Source organism: Mustela putorius, unplaced genomic scaffold (assembly GCF_011764305.1).
Source record: "Mustela putorius furo isolate JIRA1106 unplaced genomic scaffold, ASM1176430v1.1 tig00003972_pilon_pilon_pilon, whole genome shotgun sequence".
Classification (NCBI taxonomy): domain Eukaryota; kingdom Metazoa; phylum Chordata; class Mammalia; order Carnivora; family Mustelidae; genus Mustela; species Mustela putorius.
This window is the reverse complement of record NW_025422115.1, coordinates 26,609,095-26,621,955: the sequence shown is the minus strand read 5'-3', so window position 1 is coordinate 26,621,955 and position 12,861 is coordinate 26,609,095. Positions and strand designations below refer to the sequence as shown.

The 12,861-nt window shown below is 55.1% G+C and overlaps 1 protein-coding gene across 2 annotated transcripts in view; it reads right to left on the bottom strand.

Annotated features, from left to right (window-relative positions):
- Nucleotides 1-8,326: 8,326 nt before the first annotated feature.
- MYT1 (myelin transcription factor 1) overlaps nt 8,327-12,861 on the bottom strand; it is a 63,358-nt gene continuing 58,823 nt past the window's right edge. For both annotated transcript variants that reach the window (XM_045070631.1, XM_045070632.1), the window contains exons 22-23: nt 10,580-10,723; nt 8,327-10,223 (exon numbers count right to left, since the gene is read on the bottom strand). In XM_045070631.1, coding sequence (XP_044926566.1) covers nt 10,083-10,223; nt 10,580-10,723 — 285 coding nt within the window. In that variant the 3' untranslated portion in view covers nt 8,327-10,082. The remainder of the gene's footprint in view (nt 10,224-10,579; nt 10,724-12,861) is intronic.

Genomic DNA, 12,861 nt, shown 5'->3' with positions numbered 1-12,861 from the left:
CAGCAGAACCCTTTCTTTGAACACAGTGTCAGTAGCCCCCCTACCCCATCTCTACAACAGCTACGAGCATAGCTGCTGGGGAGGATAAGGCTTGCCACCAATCTCATGACCTTGACACTGCCTCTCAGAGTCCTTCCTACCTGCGTACCTCTGGTTATCTGTGACCGTTTCAAATTACAGAGGTCGTAGGGCCACCCTTGACCCTGTCCCCACCGCCTACACCCTCCATATACTCTGCTCTGTCTTGGCCCTGTATCCCTCATTCTTGCCAGGATAATGTTCACTGACCTCCTGCATACCCTCTCGCCACCCCCCTCCCTGGGCTCTGCCAAGTCATCTTCCTAAAGCACAGTCTGATCACATCAGTCCTTTAGACCTTCCCTTAGGGCCCATGGGCCTGGCTCTCCACGGTTATTTCCCCGCCCCCTCTGTGTCAGCGCCACCAGCCTTAGACCATCAGGGTTATCTCTGTAGAGTGCCACAGGAAGCACTTTATGTGGGTTATTTCTGCGACGTGGATACTAATATGATCTCAGAGAATGAGAGGAGCGGTGTCTGACACCGCTAGCCTGGCCCTCACAGCAAGGCCATGGACTCTCCTGCTGGATGTGGACAGTCTTGCAGAGGCACCACATGGTGATACAGTGAGACAAGACATCATAATTGTGCCCAAGCACAGACAAAAACAAGGTCCGTGAGTCACCCACAGACCCTCAGACATGCTCTCTCCCAGCCGACAGCAGTGAGCCCTGCTCCTTCTCCTTCATCAGTTGCAGAGGAGCCCCCCTGGGGCAGAGCTGGGGGGGCGGGTGCACAGAGCATCTGCTTGCAGAGGAGCCTCCCTCCACCCTGCCCGCCTAACAGAGACCACTCCCTGGGAAGTCCCTGCTCCCCAACAGCACCCAATCTGCTCAGAGGCTCCCTGTCTGTCAGATGGAAGTGTCAGTGCCCAGCCAAAGGCCAGTGGACACACCCAGCACGGGATGAGCTCATTTGTCTCATCTGTGAGTAGCAAGCCCACCATGGAGGGCAGCAGCGCGTCTCTAACAGGAGTCGGGAGACTTGCTGAAGGGTATGGGCTTGGGCTGGGAGACGTGTGGGCCGCTCGTGGTTGGCATATCTGGAGGAGGAGAGCCCAGGCATGGGGGAAGTCGTGTAGACGCCTGAGGTCAGTGTGTGCCTGGGTGCTTGTGGCTGGAGCTACCTGCGGTGGATTGGGTCACTGTCTTCAGTGTGCTGCATAAAGACTTCCTTCGGCTAAGATGGCCCTTTAAAAATGGTTTTATTGTGGAAATAGATAACATAAAATTTACCATTTTAGCCATTTCTAAGTGTGCCATGCAGTGGCATGAAGTACGTTTCTCACTGTTGTGCAAACATCACCACTATTCATCTCCAGAAATTTTTTCATCATCACTAACTGAAATGTGCCAAGAAATTCTGAAACTCTGACCACGATGGACTGGATTTGTTCTCATGCCTGAGACAACCAAGAAGTGGGCTACTATGTGAAGCAAGCATTCTTAGAACCTGGACATTGTGCAACAAAGCTCGGGGACTCCTGAGAGACGAGAGACCAAGGGGCTGAGCCCTCCCAGGGCTCAGAGGGGGCCGAGAGAGGGATCCCACGCAGAGCCTAGAGGACTCCCTGAGGAGAGGAGGTAAAACCTGGAGGGCAGGGAGACCAAGGTGGCTGGAGGGCGCAGGGCAGGGGTCAGCTGGGGAGAAAGTGACAGAGAGGACTTGGGAACCTGCAGCAGCTCTCCCTCAAGGGTTCAGTGGAGAACTAATGACCACGTGTGTGTGCAGAAACAACCCAGGGCCAGGGAAAGAATCATCCAAAAGGGTTAGACGGCACGCTGCCTGTGGTTGCGCGAGGCAGAGAGGCAACAGGTACCAGCAGCCACACTGGAAAGATTCTCGGTTCGTGGAATCCCCGTGCCTGGAAGAGTACGCAGGAGGGTCTCTGCTCAGACCCCACTTACCATATCAGAGAAAGATCTAAAAGGATCAAAATGTTTCCTGGCCACTGTGACCCAGACCAAAGCTCAAGAACATTTACAGGACTTTGGTGAGTGCCGTGAAGTGTGTAAACCTGGCAATTCACAGACCTGTACCCCTGGGGATAAAAATACATGTTTATAAAAAAATTAATTTAAAAATTAAAAAAAAAACCATTTACAGGAATACAAAATACCCAACACTCAACAAGGTAAAATTCACAATGTCTAGCATCCAGGCTAAAAGGAGTTTCTAAAGGGTCATAAAGGAGAGAGCGTAACAAGGACGTAAGTGCAGACACCGGTTACATCGAGAGACCCCAAGTCTAACTTCCAGAAATAGAAAAAAATACCGTGGATGGTATCAGCAGCAGCTTGGATGTTGCTAAAGAAAGGGTTGCAGACACGGCAGCAGAAACTACCCCAAATGAAATGTGAAAACAGCATCAACGGCACCGGGCTGAGGGGGGCAACCTCATGTGGCCTGACACACAGTAGAGACTGTCCCAGAAAGAAGGGGCCCAAGCTGGGACAGAAGGGTTAGAGTGGAGGAAATGCTGGAATCTCTCCCACTTTGATGAAAACTCTGACCCTCAATGAGCCCCAAGCACGGGAACATGGAAGAAAGTACCAAAGCACAATATTACCAAATTGCTCAGAACCAATGATAAAGAGAAGAAATCTGAAGCCCTCAGAGAACAAAGACTTGTCCCCAACAAAGGAATCAAGAGGGGGAGGCCGGCAGGTTACAAGACACCACGTTGACCACCAGGCGTCGCCCCTGGGCCGCGGCTCGGGCGAGCCGGTGCAGCCCGTCCCCCAGAAAGGAAGGAAGAATTCCTCCTCCGCACAAGCCCTGTGCAGCCTCGTGAGGAGGAAGAACTCTTCCTTCTGCAGGCAGAGTTAGCCCTTCTCTGGACGCGTCGCACGCTCATGGGCTCTCCCTAGTCTGCGGGTGAGTGCAGCGTGATGTCACCTAAAAGCACCGGTGAACTCCAGGGCATTCGTACCACAAGTGACTGAGAGCAATTTCTCGTCTTAAAGCACTTTAGTAAGAAGTTAGTGATGTGTGGGCTCCGGGAAGAGGTCTGTGATGGTTCGTTTCTGTGTCCGCTTGGCTAGGCTCCGTGCCCAGCTGTTCCATCAATCGCTGATCTAGATGCTGCCGGGGGCATTTTTTTTTTGAAGTTATGAATAGCATATCATTTTTTTTAATTTATGTATTTTTTCAGCGTAACAGTATTCATTGTTTTTGCACCACACCCAGTGTATTTTTTCGCCATGGTTAGCATTTAAATGAGCAAGCACGGAGTAGAGCAGATTGCCCTGCATGATGTGGGTGGGTCTTAACCCAAGCACTTGAGACCCTCAGAGTGAAGCCTGACATCCCTCAGCCGCAGCCCTTCCCGGTCTCCAGCTGGCCCCCTGCCCTGCAGATTTCAGATGTAGCCTCCCCAGCTGAGTGTGTCAATTCCACAAAATACAGCCCCTCGCCACCCCGCTTCCTGTGCGTGTGTGTATTTTACATACATGGGACACAAAGAAGTAGCAGCAGACCAGGGCCCGGAGCCCTGCCCACACAGTACCAGGGGAGGAAGCACCCCAGGAGCTGACACCCCCCTTTCTTTAGAGATGGAGGGGCAGAGGGAGAGTCTGGAGCAGGCTTGACGTGGGGCTCAGTGTCACCCCCCCAAGGTGATGACCAGAGCCAGAACCAAGTCAGACACGAACCCAGCAGAGCCACCCGAGTGCCACCCCCACATTTCTTAAGCGGCGAGTCCTAGAGTTCAAGGTTCCTGGGGTTCCCCGTGCCCTTGGCCATCCCTTCAGACTTGCCTCCCTAGCTTGTAACCTACAAGAGGAAAGGCTTGAGGGGAGAACATGAGTGCGCGGCAGCCTTGGAGGAGGGAGGCAGTCTGGGGAGACCCATCTCCGGAACTCCGGAACGCCGGACTGCAGCCGTTAGCCAGGCCAGCTGCTCACAGGGTGGGAGCAGCAGAGGTACTCACCTCCACTCCCCAGACGTGGGGCTGCAAACAGGAGGTGCCTACAAGCCCAGGCCTTACCTGGCAGCTGTGGTGGCACATCAGGATGCCAGGCAGCTCACCAGAAGCAGACCTTAGAGACAGGAGCGGTGGCTGGTGTACGTGGGGAGACACAGGGAAGGGGGAGGAGTTCAAGGCTGTCCTCAGAGTGTCAGGGGAGGGTGTCTGCCCTGGGGCTTGGGCCAGCGCTTTCCACTATGTGTTGTAGACCCCTTTACAGAGAGGGAAACCGAAGCGCAGAGACTAGAAATGACCTGTCTCCGACTGTGAGGTGGCCCCTGACAGACAGAGTGTCTGAAGCCAGGGGACCCCATGAACGGGACGTGCCCAGCACCCCTAACTCTCATCCACGCAGACACATTTCCTGCCCCCCCACCCGCAGAGAGCACACATGCTGTGCTTGGCGTTCTCCCCCCGTGTGCTCTCTGAGGCTCTGTATGGGGCAGCTCTGTATGGGGCAGCTAGGCGCTCTGAGGCAGCATCTGACTGGGGCCGCCCAGACGTGCTAGGCATCTCCCTTCGGCCACACCAGTTCTGACCCTCAGCCTTGGCCGGAAGAGCACAGTGGCTCCGTGGGACTCTCCACGTAAAGGCTGGAAGAGCTTGAACAGTGTTGGAAGGTCCCCAGTCCTGACTGAGGGCCTGAACGTGCCGGGCAGCTGCCCTCCTCCCGCGGCGCTGGCTGCTCAGGCATCAGGGCGCTGCTGCAAGCTGCCCCGGGACACCTCCCCGTGGCTGGGGGTAGCGAGTGGTGAGTGAGCCTTGGGGCCTGAAGCAGACCACCAAGGTGACAGGATCCTCTCACGGATGCCCCTGTGGCAGCTTCCCAGGGACCTCGAGCTAGTGGGGAGTGGGGGCATCCAAACACTTCCGCTGTTCCAGAATGACCCAGTCCCCACTGTGGGGAATGCACAGGTCTCACTTCTCCTCATGCCCCGAGGGGATGAGAACAGATAGGGAAATGGCAGCAGAGACAGTCAGCTTCCCATGGCCTAGCCCATAATGAGTGTCCTATTCATAGGACACTTTGGAACTGTGAGTCAGGCAGTTCCCTCACTGCTCAAGAACATGGGAGGGCTTCAGATCAGGAAACAGATCCCGCTCCCGGGCACAGACACACATCATTTCTCAAACAGTGTCAGAGGATTGCAAACCCCAGAAAGGCCCCCCTGGATTCAGCACCGCAAGAAGGAAATGTGCTCGGGGGTCTCTCCCAGTGATCCCAGAGCTGCTTTCAGGCTCCACCTCAGACCTGAGCTCAGCAGAAACCCTCCAGAGCACCAGCGCCTGGAAGAGGGCCAGGGAGCTAGCTGACATGCCCTCTGGGACCAGCAAGAGGGCACAAGTGTGCCGGAGGCTGGAGAGGGACCAGGAATGTTCTGGAGACTGTGGCCCCGTTCCAAGGCCGTGTCACTGACAGAAATGTGTGCAGGGGAAGACACCGCCTTGCCTAGAAAAAGGATCTTGCACAAGCCTGACTACCCTGTGGAAGAGCCCTGGCCGGCTCTAGTGATAGTGAATCAGGCAGGCAGCCCAACCCAGCTGATGGGGGCAAGGAGAGCCCCCTGCAGGGACATGCTCCACCCCACTCAGCTCTGCAGGCAGGACAAGCCACAGAACCAGGGGAGAGCCTGCCTCTACCTGGAGGAGACTTCAGAGTCTAGATCTGGTCCCAGCGACCTCAGGGAATGGTCAGAGCCTCCCAGAAGGCCGTGATGCCCACGAGGCCGACTGTTCCAAGACTAGGAGACCTGTCTGTCCACACTCTGCCTGGACAGATTCTTCCTGGGGGCTCCTGCCTTCTCCTCCGGCTCCTCCGCACCCGCTGGGTCTGACTGCTCCATGGAGCTCAGCTGAGCTGACCCTGAGAAGGACAGACCCCAGGGCCCAGGGGCCTGATGTCAGTCCTGACTGGGTAGCCAATCCTCTGGGTGACCCTGGGCAGCCTCCTGGGCCTCAGTCTCCCGGTCTGTATGATGGGGGCAACCCTAACCTTCTGCCTCGGTGTTGAGAAGGGGTTTGTCTTTACTTCCCTCCTGTACCTGCTCAGGGCTGAGCCAGGCAGGGTTTTGTGTGCGGTGACTCAGCTGAGACTGACAGACCTTTCAGGTTTGGTGCCTGATGGGGTCTTGGGTGGTCAAGCCCTGCTTGGGTCCCAGCCAGTAGCCCGGGGACATGGTGTAGGACTTAAACGCACTTCTGCTTGGTCTTTGCGATACGGCAGGTAGGCTTCGGGTGGATTCCTTACCGTCTCTCCATAAACAGCACCACATTTCTCCTTTGCTGTTTTGACAAGTTCTACAGAGAGAACTGCGACAGAATTAAAGACAAGGAAAACACTTTTGACAGCGTGTGAAAGACATGGGCAGAAATGTGTCCAATTTGGCAGAGGTACTCTCTGAGCAGCGATGGGCAGGTCCGATGAGGGGTGTCCGCTGGCTGGGTGCCGGGAAGGAGCTGTACTTTCCTCCTCTACGGTCCCACGTGGGGAGCAGGGTGGGTCTATGGGCTTTCCTGCCCCTCCCCCTCCACCCCTCATCCTGGAAGTGGCTGAGACCTTACCAGCTCCTGCAGTCCTGTAGGGCTCCCGGGGTGCCCCAAAGACCTATACTGGCTCAAGATGTTGCTGTGGGGGGTGGCCAGCCCTCAGGAGCCAGAACCAGCCCAAGCGGACACCTCAGTTAGTAGGAGGGGCTCCCCTGGCGCTCAGCAGTCACCGTGTCCTCACCGTCCTCTATGAAAGACAGGGCATGGCTGGGGCCATAATCTTGCATCCCCTCTCAGCTAGACACGTAACCCAAATCCCCACCTGTTCTCCCTCAAGTCACACGCTGCCTTCATTAGGATAGGCCCCATGGGTGGCCCAGATCGGGGTTCCACGGTAGCACCGACAGCCATGTGACGGCCCCTCTTGGTAGCTTGCATGTGGTCATGAGTTCTCCAGCTGGAGGTGGTTCGTATCTCACCGGGCCTGGGGAGGGTCAGGGTGGGAGCCATCAGTGGGCTAATGTGGTCACCTGGGTACATGTCCTATGGCCTATGGGACATTCAGATGGAGTCCCAGAAAGTGCTACAACTGGGAAAAGCAGGCTTGGGAAACAGTGTGGGAGTTGTCGGCACGTGGCCGACCCGAGCTGTGGGGATGTTGGCTCAGGGAAGAAGGGAGGCCAGCATGTGGACTGGGGCAGCTTCTGAGGAGGACACCGGGGGCCAGCATCCATGGGGCAGGTGCAGGCTGGGGCAGAAACCAGGAAGGGACCACAGGCAGATGAGAAGGCGGCCCCGTGGAGGAAGGGAGAACGGAGCCATAGAAGTTTCCAGAAGAGGCCAGGCTTCAGAGGCCTGCATATTGTAGACCCAAGAGGCAAGAGAGAGGCAAAGACAGTAGGAGCAGGGGTGGAGAGATGGGTCTGGGGAGCAGGGAAGGCCCACGACGTCTCTCCTAAGGGTTAGCTGCCCTCCAAACACACCAGATGTCCCCAGGTACCTTGGACCCTGTCTGACTCAGACCGGGTTTGGAAATCAGGCTCAGAATGTCTAAGCATTGTCCTTTGTCAGGTCAGATGGGAGCTCCAGGTGGGCCTTCAGGGCCAGATTCCCAGGGAGGCCAAAGGGGTTGACAGATCAGGTTGAACATCCAAACCTAAGTCAGGTTAGAAGCTCCGAACCTGAGGCTCGCCCTGTGAGAGCCGGAGCCCCACCCAACACTAAAGTGGGAAGACGGTGAGCGGCCACACAAGGGCAAAAAGCCAAACACAAGCGTTTAAGCAACAAGGGAAAGAAGAAGGGGGGAGGGGAGGAAGAAGAGGAGGTGGGGAGGAGGGAAGGGGAAGTTCATGCTCCACATAACTGCAAAGTGCAAGGGTGGGCAACCTTCAGTTACGGCTGGATCCAGGAGCTGTGGAAGGATAAGCGTTCTCTCATCCTCCTTGACCTCCCCAGGAATCTCCCCATTTCTCAGCTCTGCTTCCCTCCAGAATGTCCAGACTCTCTCCTACTGCAGATGGCTTCCTCTTTGTGGCCAGAAGAGATGGCCTGTGGCAACCCCCATCCCGCCCCAACCCCCTACCCCGTCTGACCACCTCAATGGGGAGAATTCGCTCTGAGCCCAAGAGAAAGTGGTGCACTGCAGGTGCTCAGTCACGTGGGAAGGGGCAGGGCACTGTGACTTAGACCTCTCAGAACCACACCTCAAGGGAGAGATGTTGGTGCCACATGGGGGAGCAAAAAGAGAACCAGACGAGAGACAGAGGCCGGCATCATCACACACACGCTCCTGGGTACAGTCAGAGTGGACTTTTATTAGGAAATCACCCTGCAAACACGCCGAGAAGTGCTGTGCTGTGGGTTCCACGCATTTCCTGAGGAAGGGGAGCACAGTATCGGAGCTGCCAGAGGGACAGGGAGCCCGTGAGTGGGAACTGCTCGGCGCCACGTGCGGCGAGCACTCCTTCACAGCAGCGCGACTCGGCCCTGGAGAACCAGCACACAGACGCCACACGAGGACCACGCCAGAGCACACACACCTGCGCTACACTGAAATAAATGAACAATACAGCGTGCCACTGGCTGCTGCCGTGCCTGAAACAAAAGGAACCAAAGGGACAAAGAAAACCACAAAGTCTTTCTTTCCATTGGACCCTGGGAAAAATATCCCCAAATTATCAAAATTCCTCAGTTACAAAATACTTTTTTAAAAATTCCATTATTAAAAGAATAAATAACAAAATATATAAAAAATAAGTAGGTTGCATCAAAATTATAAGAAGACTTCTATATATAGAAGTTAGAGCAAGACTTTTTTTGTGACCTTTCATATAGTCCGATCATGGATTTTGCCTTGATTTCATGGATTTCCCTCTCGTGGTGTCCTGGCATGGGGTCTAGTTGTAATAGTACAAAATTAATAAATAAAAAGGTTAAATAAATAGCAAATGTTAACATAAGAGGTTGTGAATATAAATACTTACATCTTGACAAAATTAAATAATTTACAGAATAATTAAACTAACTACTTTTTTATTTCTTCCAGGAAGTGCAATTCTCTACGTTTAAATACTAACTTGAATTGTAGTCACAACCGATCTGGACTCTATTTACATGTTAGGGACATTGCGTTTAACACTTTCTAGTACAATTTTTTTCTCATCTTGAATGAATGGATCTTAAAAGAAATGAATCTTGGTGGTCTCTAAATTAGGGATCTATCCCTGACCCTGCTGACGCTGTCCCCATCTCATTCGAGCGTGGCCGTGACCCGGGTAGTGCGGCAGTGACAGGTCACGGGCACGGTGGACACACAGAGAGCCGGAGACCCTGGCCCTGACCTAGCCCTGGATCTGAAGGCTGCTGCCCCAAGGGGGAGCGTGACCCCGAGCTGTACGTGTCTGTGCAGGTGCCAGCCCCCCGATGTGTGAGGTGCTCTCCTGTGGAACATCCAGGCGCATCCCAGGTTGGAGCCCTCACGGTGACCACGGGCTGTCGGTCTCTTTCTAACCCACTGGAACGGTGCTTTATTCCGTCCTTAAGACAAAACTAAATTAAATGAAAACAGAAAACACACTTGCCACATGGACCTCATTGAGCAGACACGCATCCTTGGCCGCGTGCTCCAGGCTGACGTGTCACCCACACCACCCGCCCCATGCCCACGGCTACCCTCCCAGCCTCGACAGACAAAGGAATACTGTGGTTGCAAAGTCTGAAACTTCCCTGAGAACCTTGTCCATGAGCTTCCACTGGAGACTTGGAGCTGTCCTTCAGATCTCTTTCAAAAAACAAAAATAAATCGCTTTGTAATACGCCGTGCCTTGCCCTGCACTCGTGTGGGGAGGTCGAGGCCTCCAGCCTGGCAAGCCCGGTGAGAAAGACACGGGTTTCCAGGCACCCCTTTGGATAAGCCTGCCCTGGGCTGCCAACTGGTCGCTGCCAGTTGGGCGTCTCCACCGCGGGGGCAGGGCAAGGGAGGTAATCGATGGAGCCAAGTCGGGGTGCCCCAGGTGTCCTGATCGGTGGGGTGGCTTCTGGATGGTGAGCTCTAGACCTGGATGCCCCTCACAGCCCGTTTGATGCTCTCCAGGAGGTCCTTGTTCTCGGGGTTCTGGTAGCACTCCTGGTTGGAGTACATGTCAGTGAGGGTGCTCACGTAGGCATCGAAATTCTGCTCACATATTGGCTCCTGGGGAACAGAAGTGGGTCAGCAAGCCCCATCCGTACAATGGGTCCGTGATTTTCAGAAGCCACAGCAATCTATGGGTGAACACAGCACGCCCCCTGAGACAAGCCCAGGCCTTCCAGGGGCACCACCGGCACCCTGGGGCTGAGACAAACATGAGTGTTCGGCTGCAGATCCCACAGCCCTCGGGAGACGGAGAGCCTCCATGGCCGGCAGCCTGGGGGGCCGAGCGCCTGGACTGAGGCCCTTCAGGCAGGACCCCAGATGCAGAGAGGTGCCCTGCCCTCCTCACCTCCCCCAGAGTCCTGGGGCTCAGCCACCAGCTCGGCAGTGTGCCCGCAGGGCCACGTCCTGCTCACCATGTGCGGAAGGCGGATGTTGGCAAGACTTCGGATAAGGGCCTGGCTCAGGCCCGACAGCTCCAGAAACAGGGCTTCATTCTGCTCCTCAATGACCTTGTTCTCCTCCTCGATGTTCTTGAGGCTCTTCTCCATGGAGGAGATCTGCACCAGACCAAGACGGGAAATGCCTCCTGCCGTGGGAGTGCCACGGACCACGTCCCTCTCGTGCTCCCAGGACACACCCAGCTATCTGTGTCACATTTCATGCCTCTCTGGGAGCGGGCAAAGAGGCCGGGACCCTGGTGCCCGGATGGAGGAAGGGCTGCGGTGACGGAGCCAGGGGCCGTGTAGAGCCACAGCCTTCTGAGCCACCTCTGTCCTGCAGGGTCAGGGAGGAACACAGACTCCGAAGCACCCTGGGCTCACGTCCCAGCCCACCACCCGCTGTGCTATTAAAGTTCACCATGTTTCTTCCTCCTTGTCTGTAATGGGAATACTGCATCCATTTTGTGGGGGTCTGGCCACCTTTGGGTCTTCCTCCCACCAGAAAGACCAACAAAACGCCTTCACAAAGCTGTGGAAGGCAAGCTTCTCTTTCTGCCGGTCCTAGCTGAGCAGAGCCCCTCAATGACCCCTCCAGCACACCCCCGAAGGGAAGGCGACAACAAGGCTGACAGTCATGGCCGGTCCTGCCTGCCCTGGGGCATCTCAGGGTCAGCGCAACCCTAGGTCCAGGTTCACAGCTGGTGTGGGGAAGGTGGGAAGCCTGCCTGGGGCCTGGTCTGGAGAAGACTTGCTTGGGCGGGCAGCTCCCAACCGAACTGCATCCCAAGGGAGCTCGAGCAGTGGCTGAGTGTGACTCACTGCACCATGCCTTAGGTGCAGGAAGGTGAGCTGCCTTTTAGGGGACAATGCAGGGAGTGGGGTGCTTTCTTCCAACCACGTGGCTGGGAAACATCATGCTTCAATGCCTGGTAACAAGTCCTTGGCTTAAAACAGTTTGAGTAGGAGTTAGGAGTCTGCCTTCTCCTTGCCCGAGCCTTTCTGCAGAGGACAGGACTGAAAACTCCCTCCAGAGGAAAGAGGGCTCTGAGTCGGTCCAAAAAATGCTAGGGAATAAAAAGGTGGAAATCAGCGAAAGAAAAGAAAAGAAAAGGAAGGAGGGGAGGAAAAAGAAAAAAGAAAAGAAGGAAAGGAAAGAAAGACAAACAAAAGAAAAGAAAAGAAATCAGAGCAGCTGCCCCCAAGGCTTGGGGAAGAGAGAGAGCAGTGAGAGACAGAGGGTGACGGTTCCACAGTGATGTGTCTCAGCACCCAGAGATGCCCCAGGAACTCCTCTGCTTCTACTGCCTGTGAGCCTGAGGGAAAATGATGCATGGCAGAATGAAAGTCCTTCCTGATCTCCATGGGCTGACGCTATTTTTATCTAGGCTTCCAAGTCCAGCATAAAAGCCTCTTGGCCAGTAGAAGGAACAGCATAACAAGACACGTGGGCCTCCAGTATGTCCCACTGCAGCCTCTGGGAAGGGCCTCCCCACCTTCCCATCTGTCCTTTCTGCCCTCAGACCCTGCAGGGTCCGGTCACCTCCTTGTCCCTCGGTCACTGCCATAGGGGACAGAGCTACGTGGGGCCCCTCCTTCTGTGCCCCAGCTCTGCTCTGGCCCCTACTCAACAGCTAAGGATGGGGCTTCTTTCCAAAATAAGAACCTCATTGCTTTTTTTTTTTTTCCTGATGGCCAGTGTTCATTTTGGGGAAATCGCAAAGATATGCTGCACATACTCGAAGTAATTTGTAACCTTATCACACAGCAATAGTGACTCTTTCAGGGACAGACACATTCCCATAGAAACACGTTTCTCTTCCAACAACCTCACAGAGTTGATTTCTATTATTCTACCAGTAAGGACATCAAGGTAAAGACTGATAACAGGTTTGCCAGGTCACTAGGCTGCTACATGGCAGTCTTGGGGTAGAATCAGGCTCCGGCCCAGCCCTCAGAACCCACCCCATGATATTATTCCTTCGGACAGGGCCAGCAGCCAACCCTGACCCCCCAGCCAACGGGACCCCCAGCATGGGCACCTCAGGACCCCTACTGCTGGAAGAGCTATCGAAGCTGGCAGGTGTGGCTTGTTCTGAGTGTCCCTGAGCCTAACAGTGACCTTGATGAGGAGCTCAGCTCTCCTGCCTCATGGAAGAGGAGGCTGAGAGGACAAGGACCCCTTGAGTTGAGGGGGTGGTAGGTGGGCAACACCACCCACCTGGGACTGCACCTGGGCCTGCAGGTGCATCACCCAC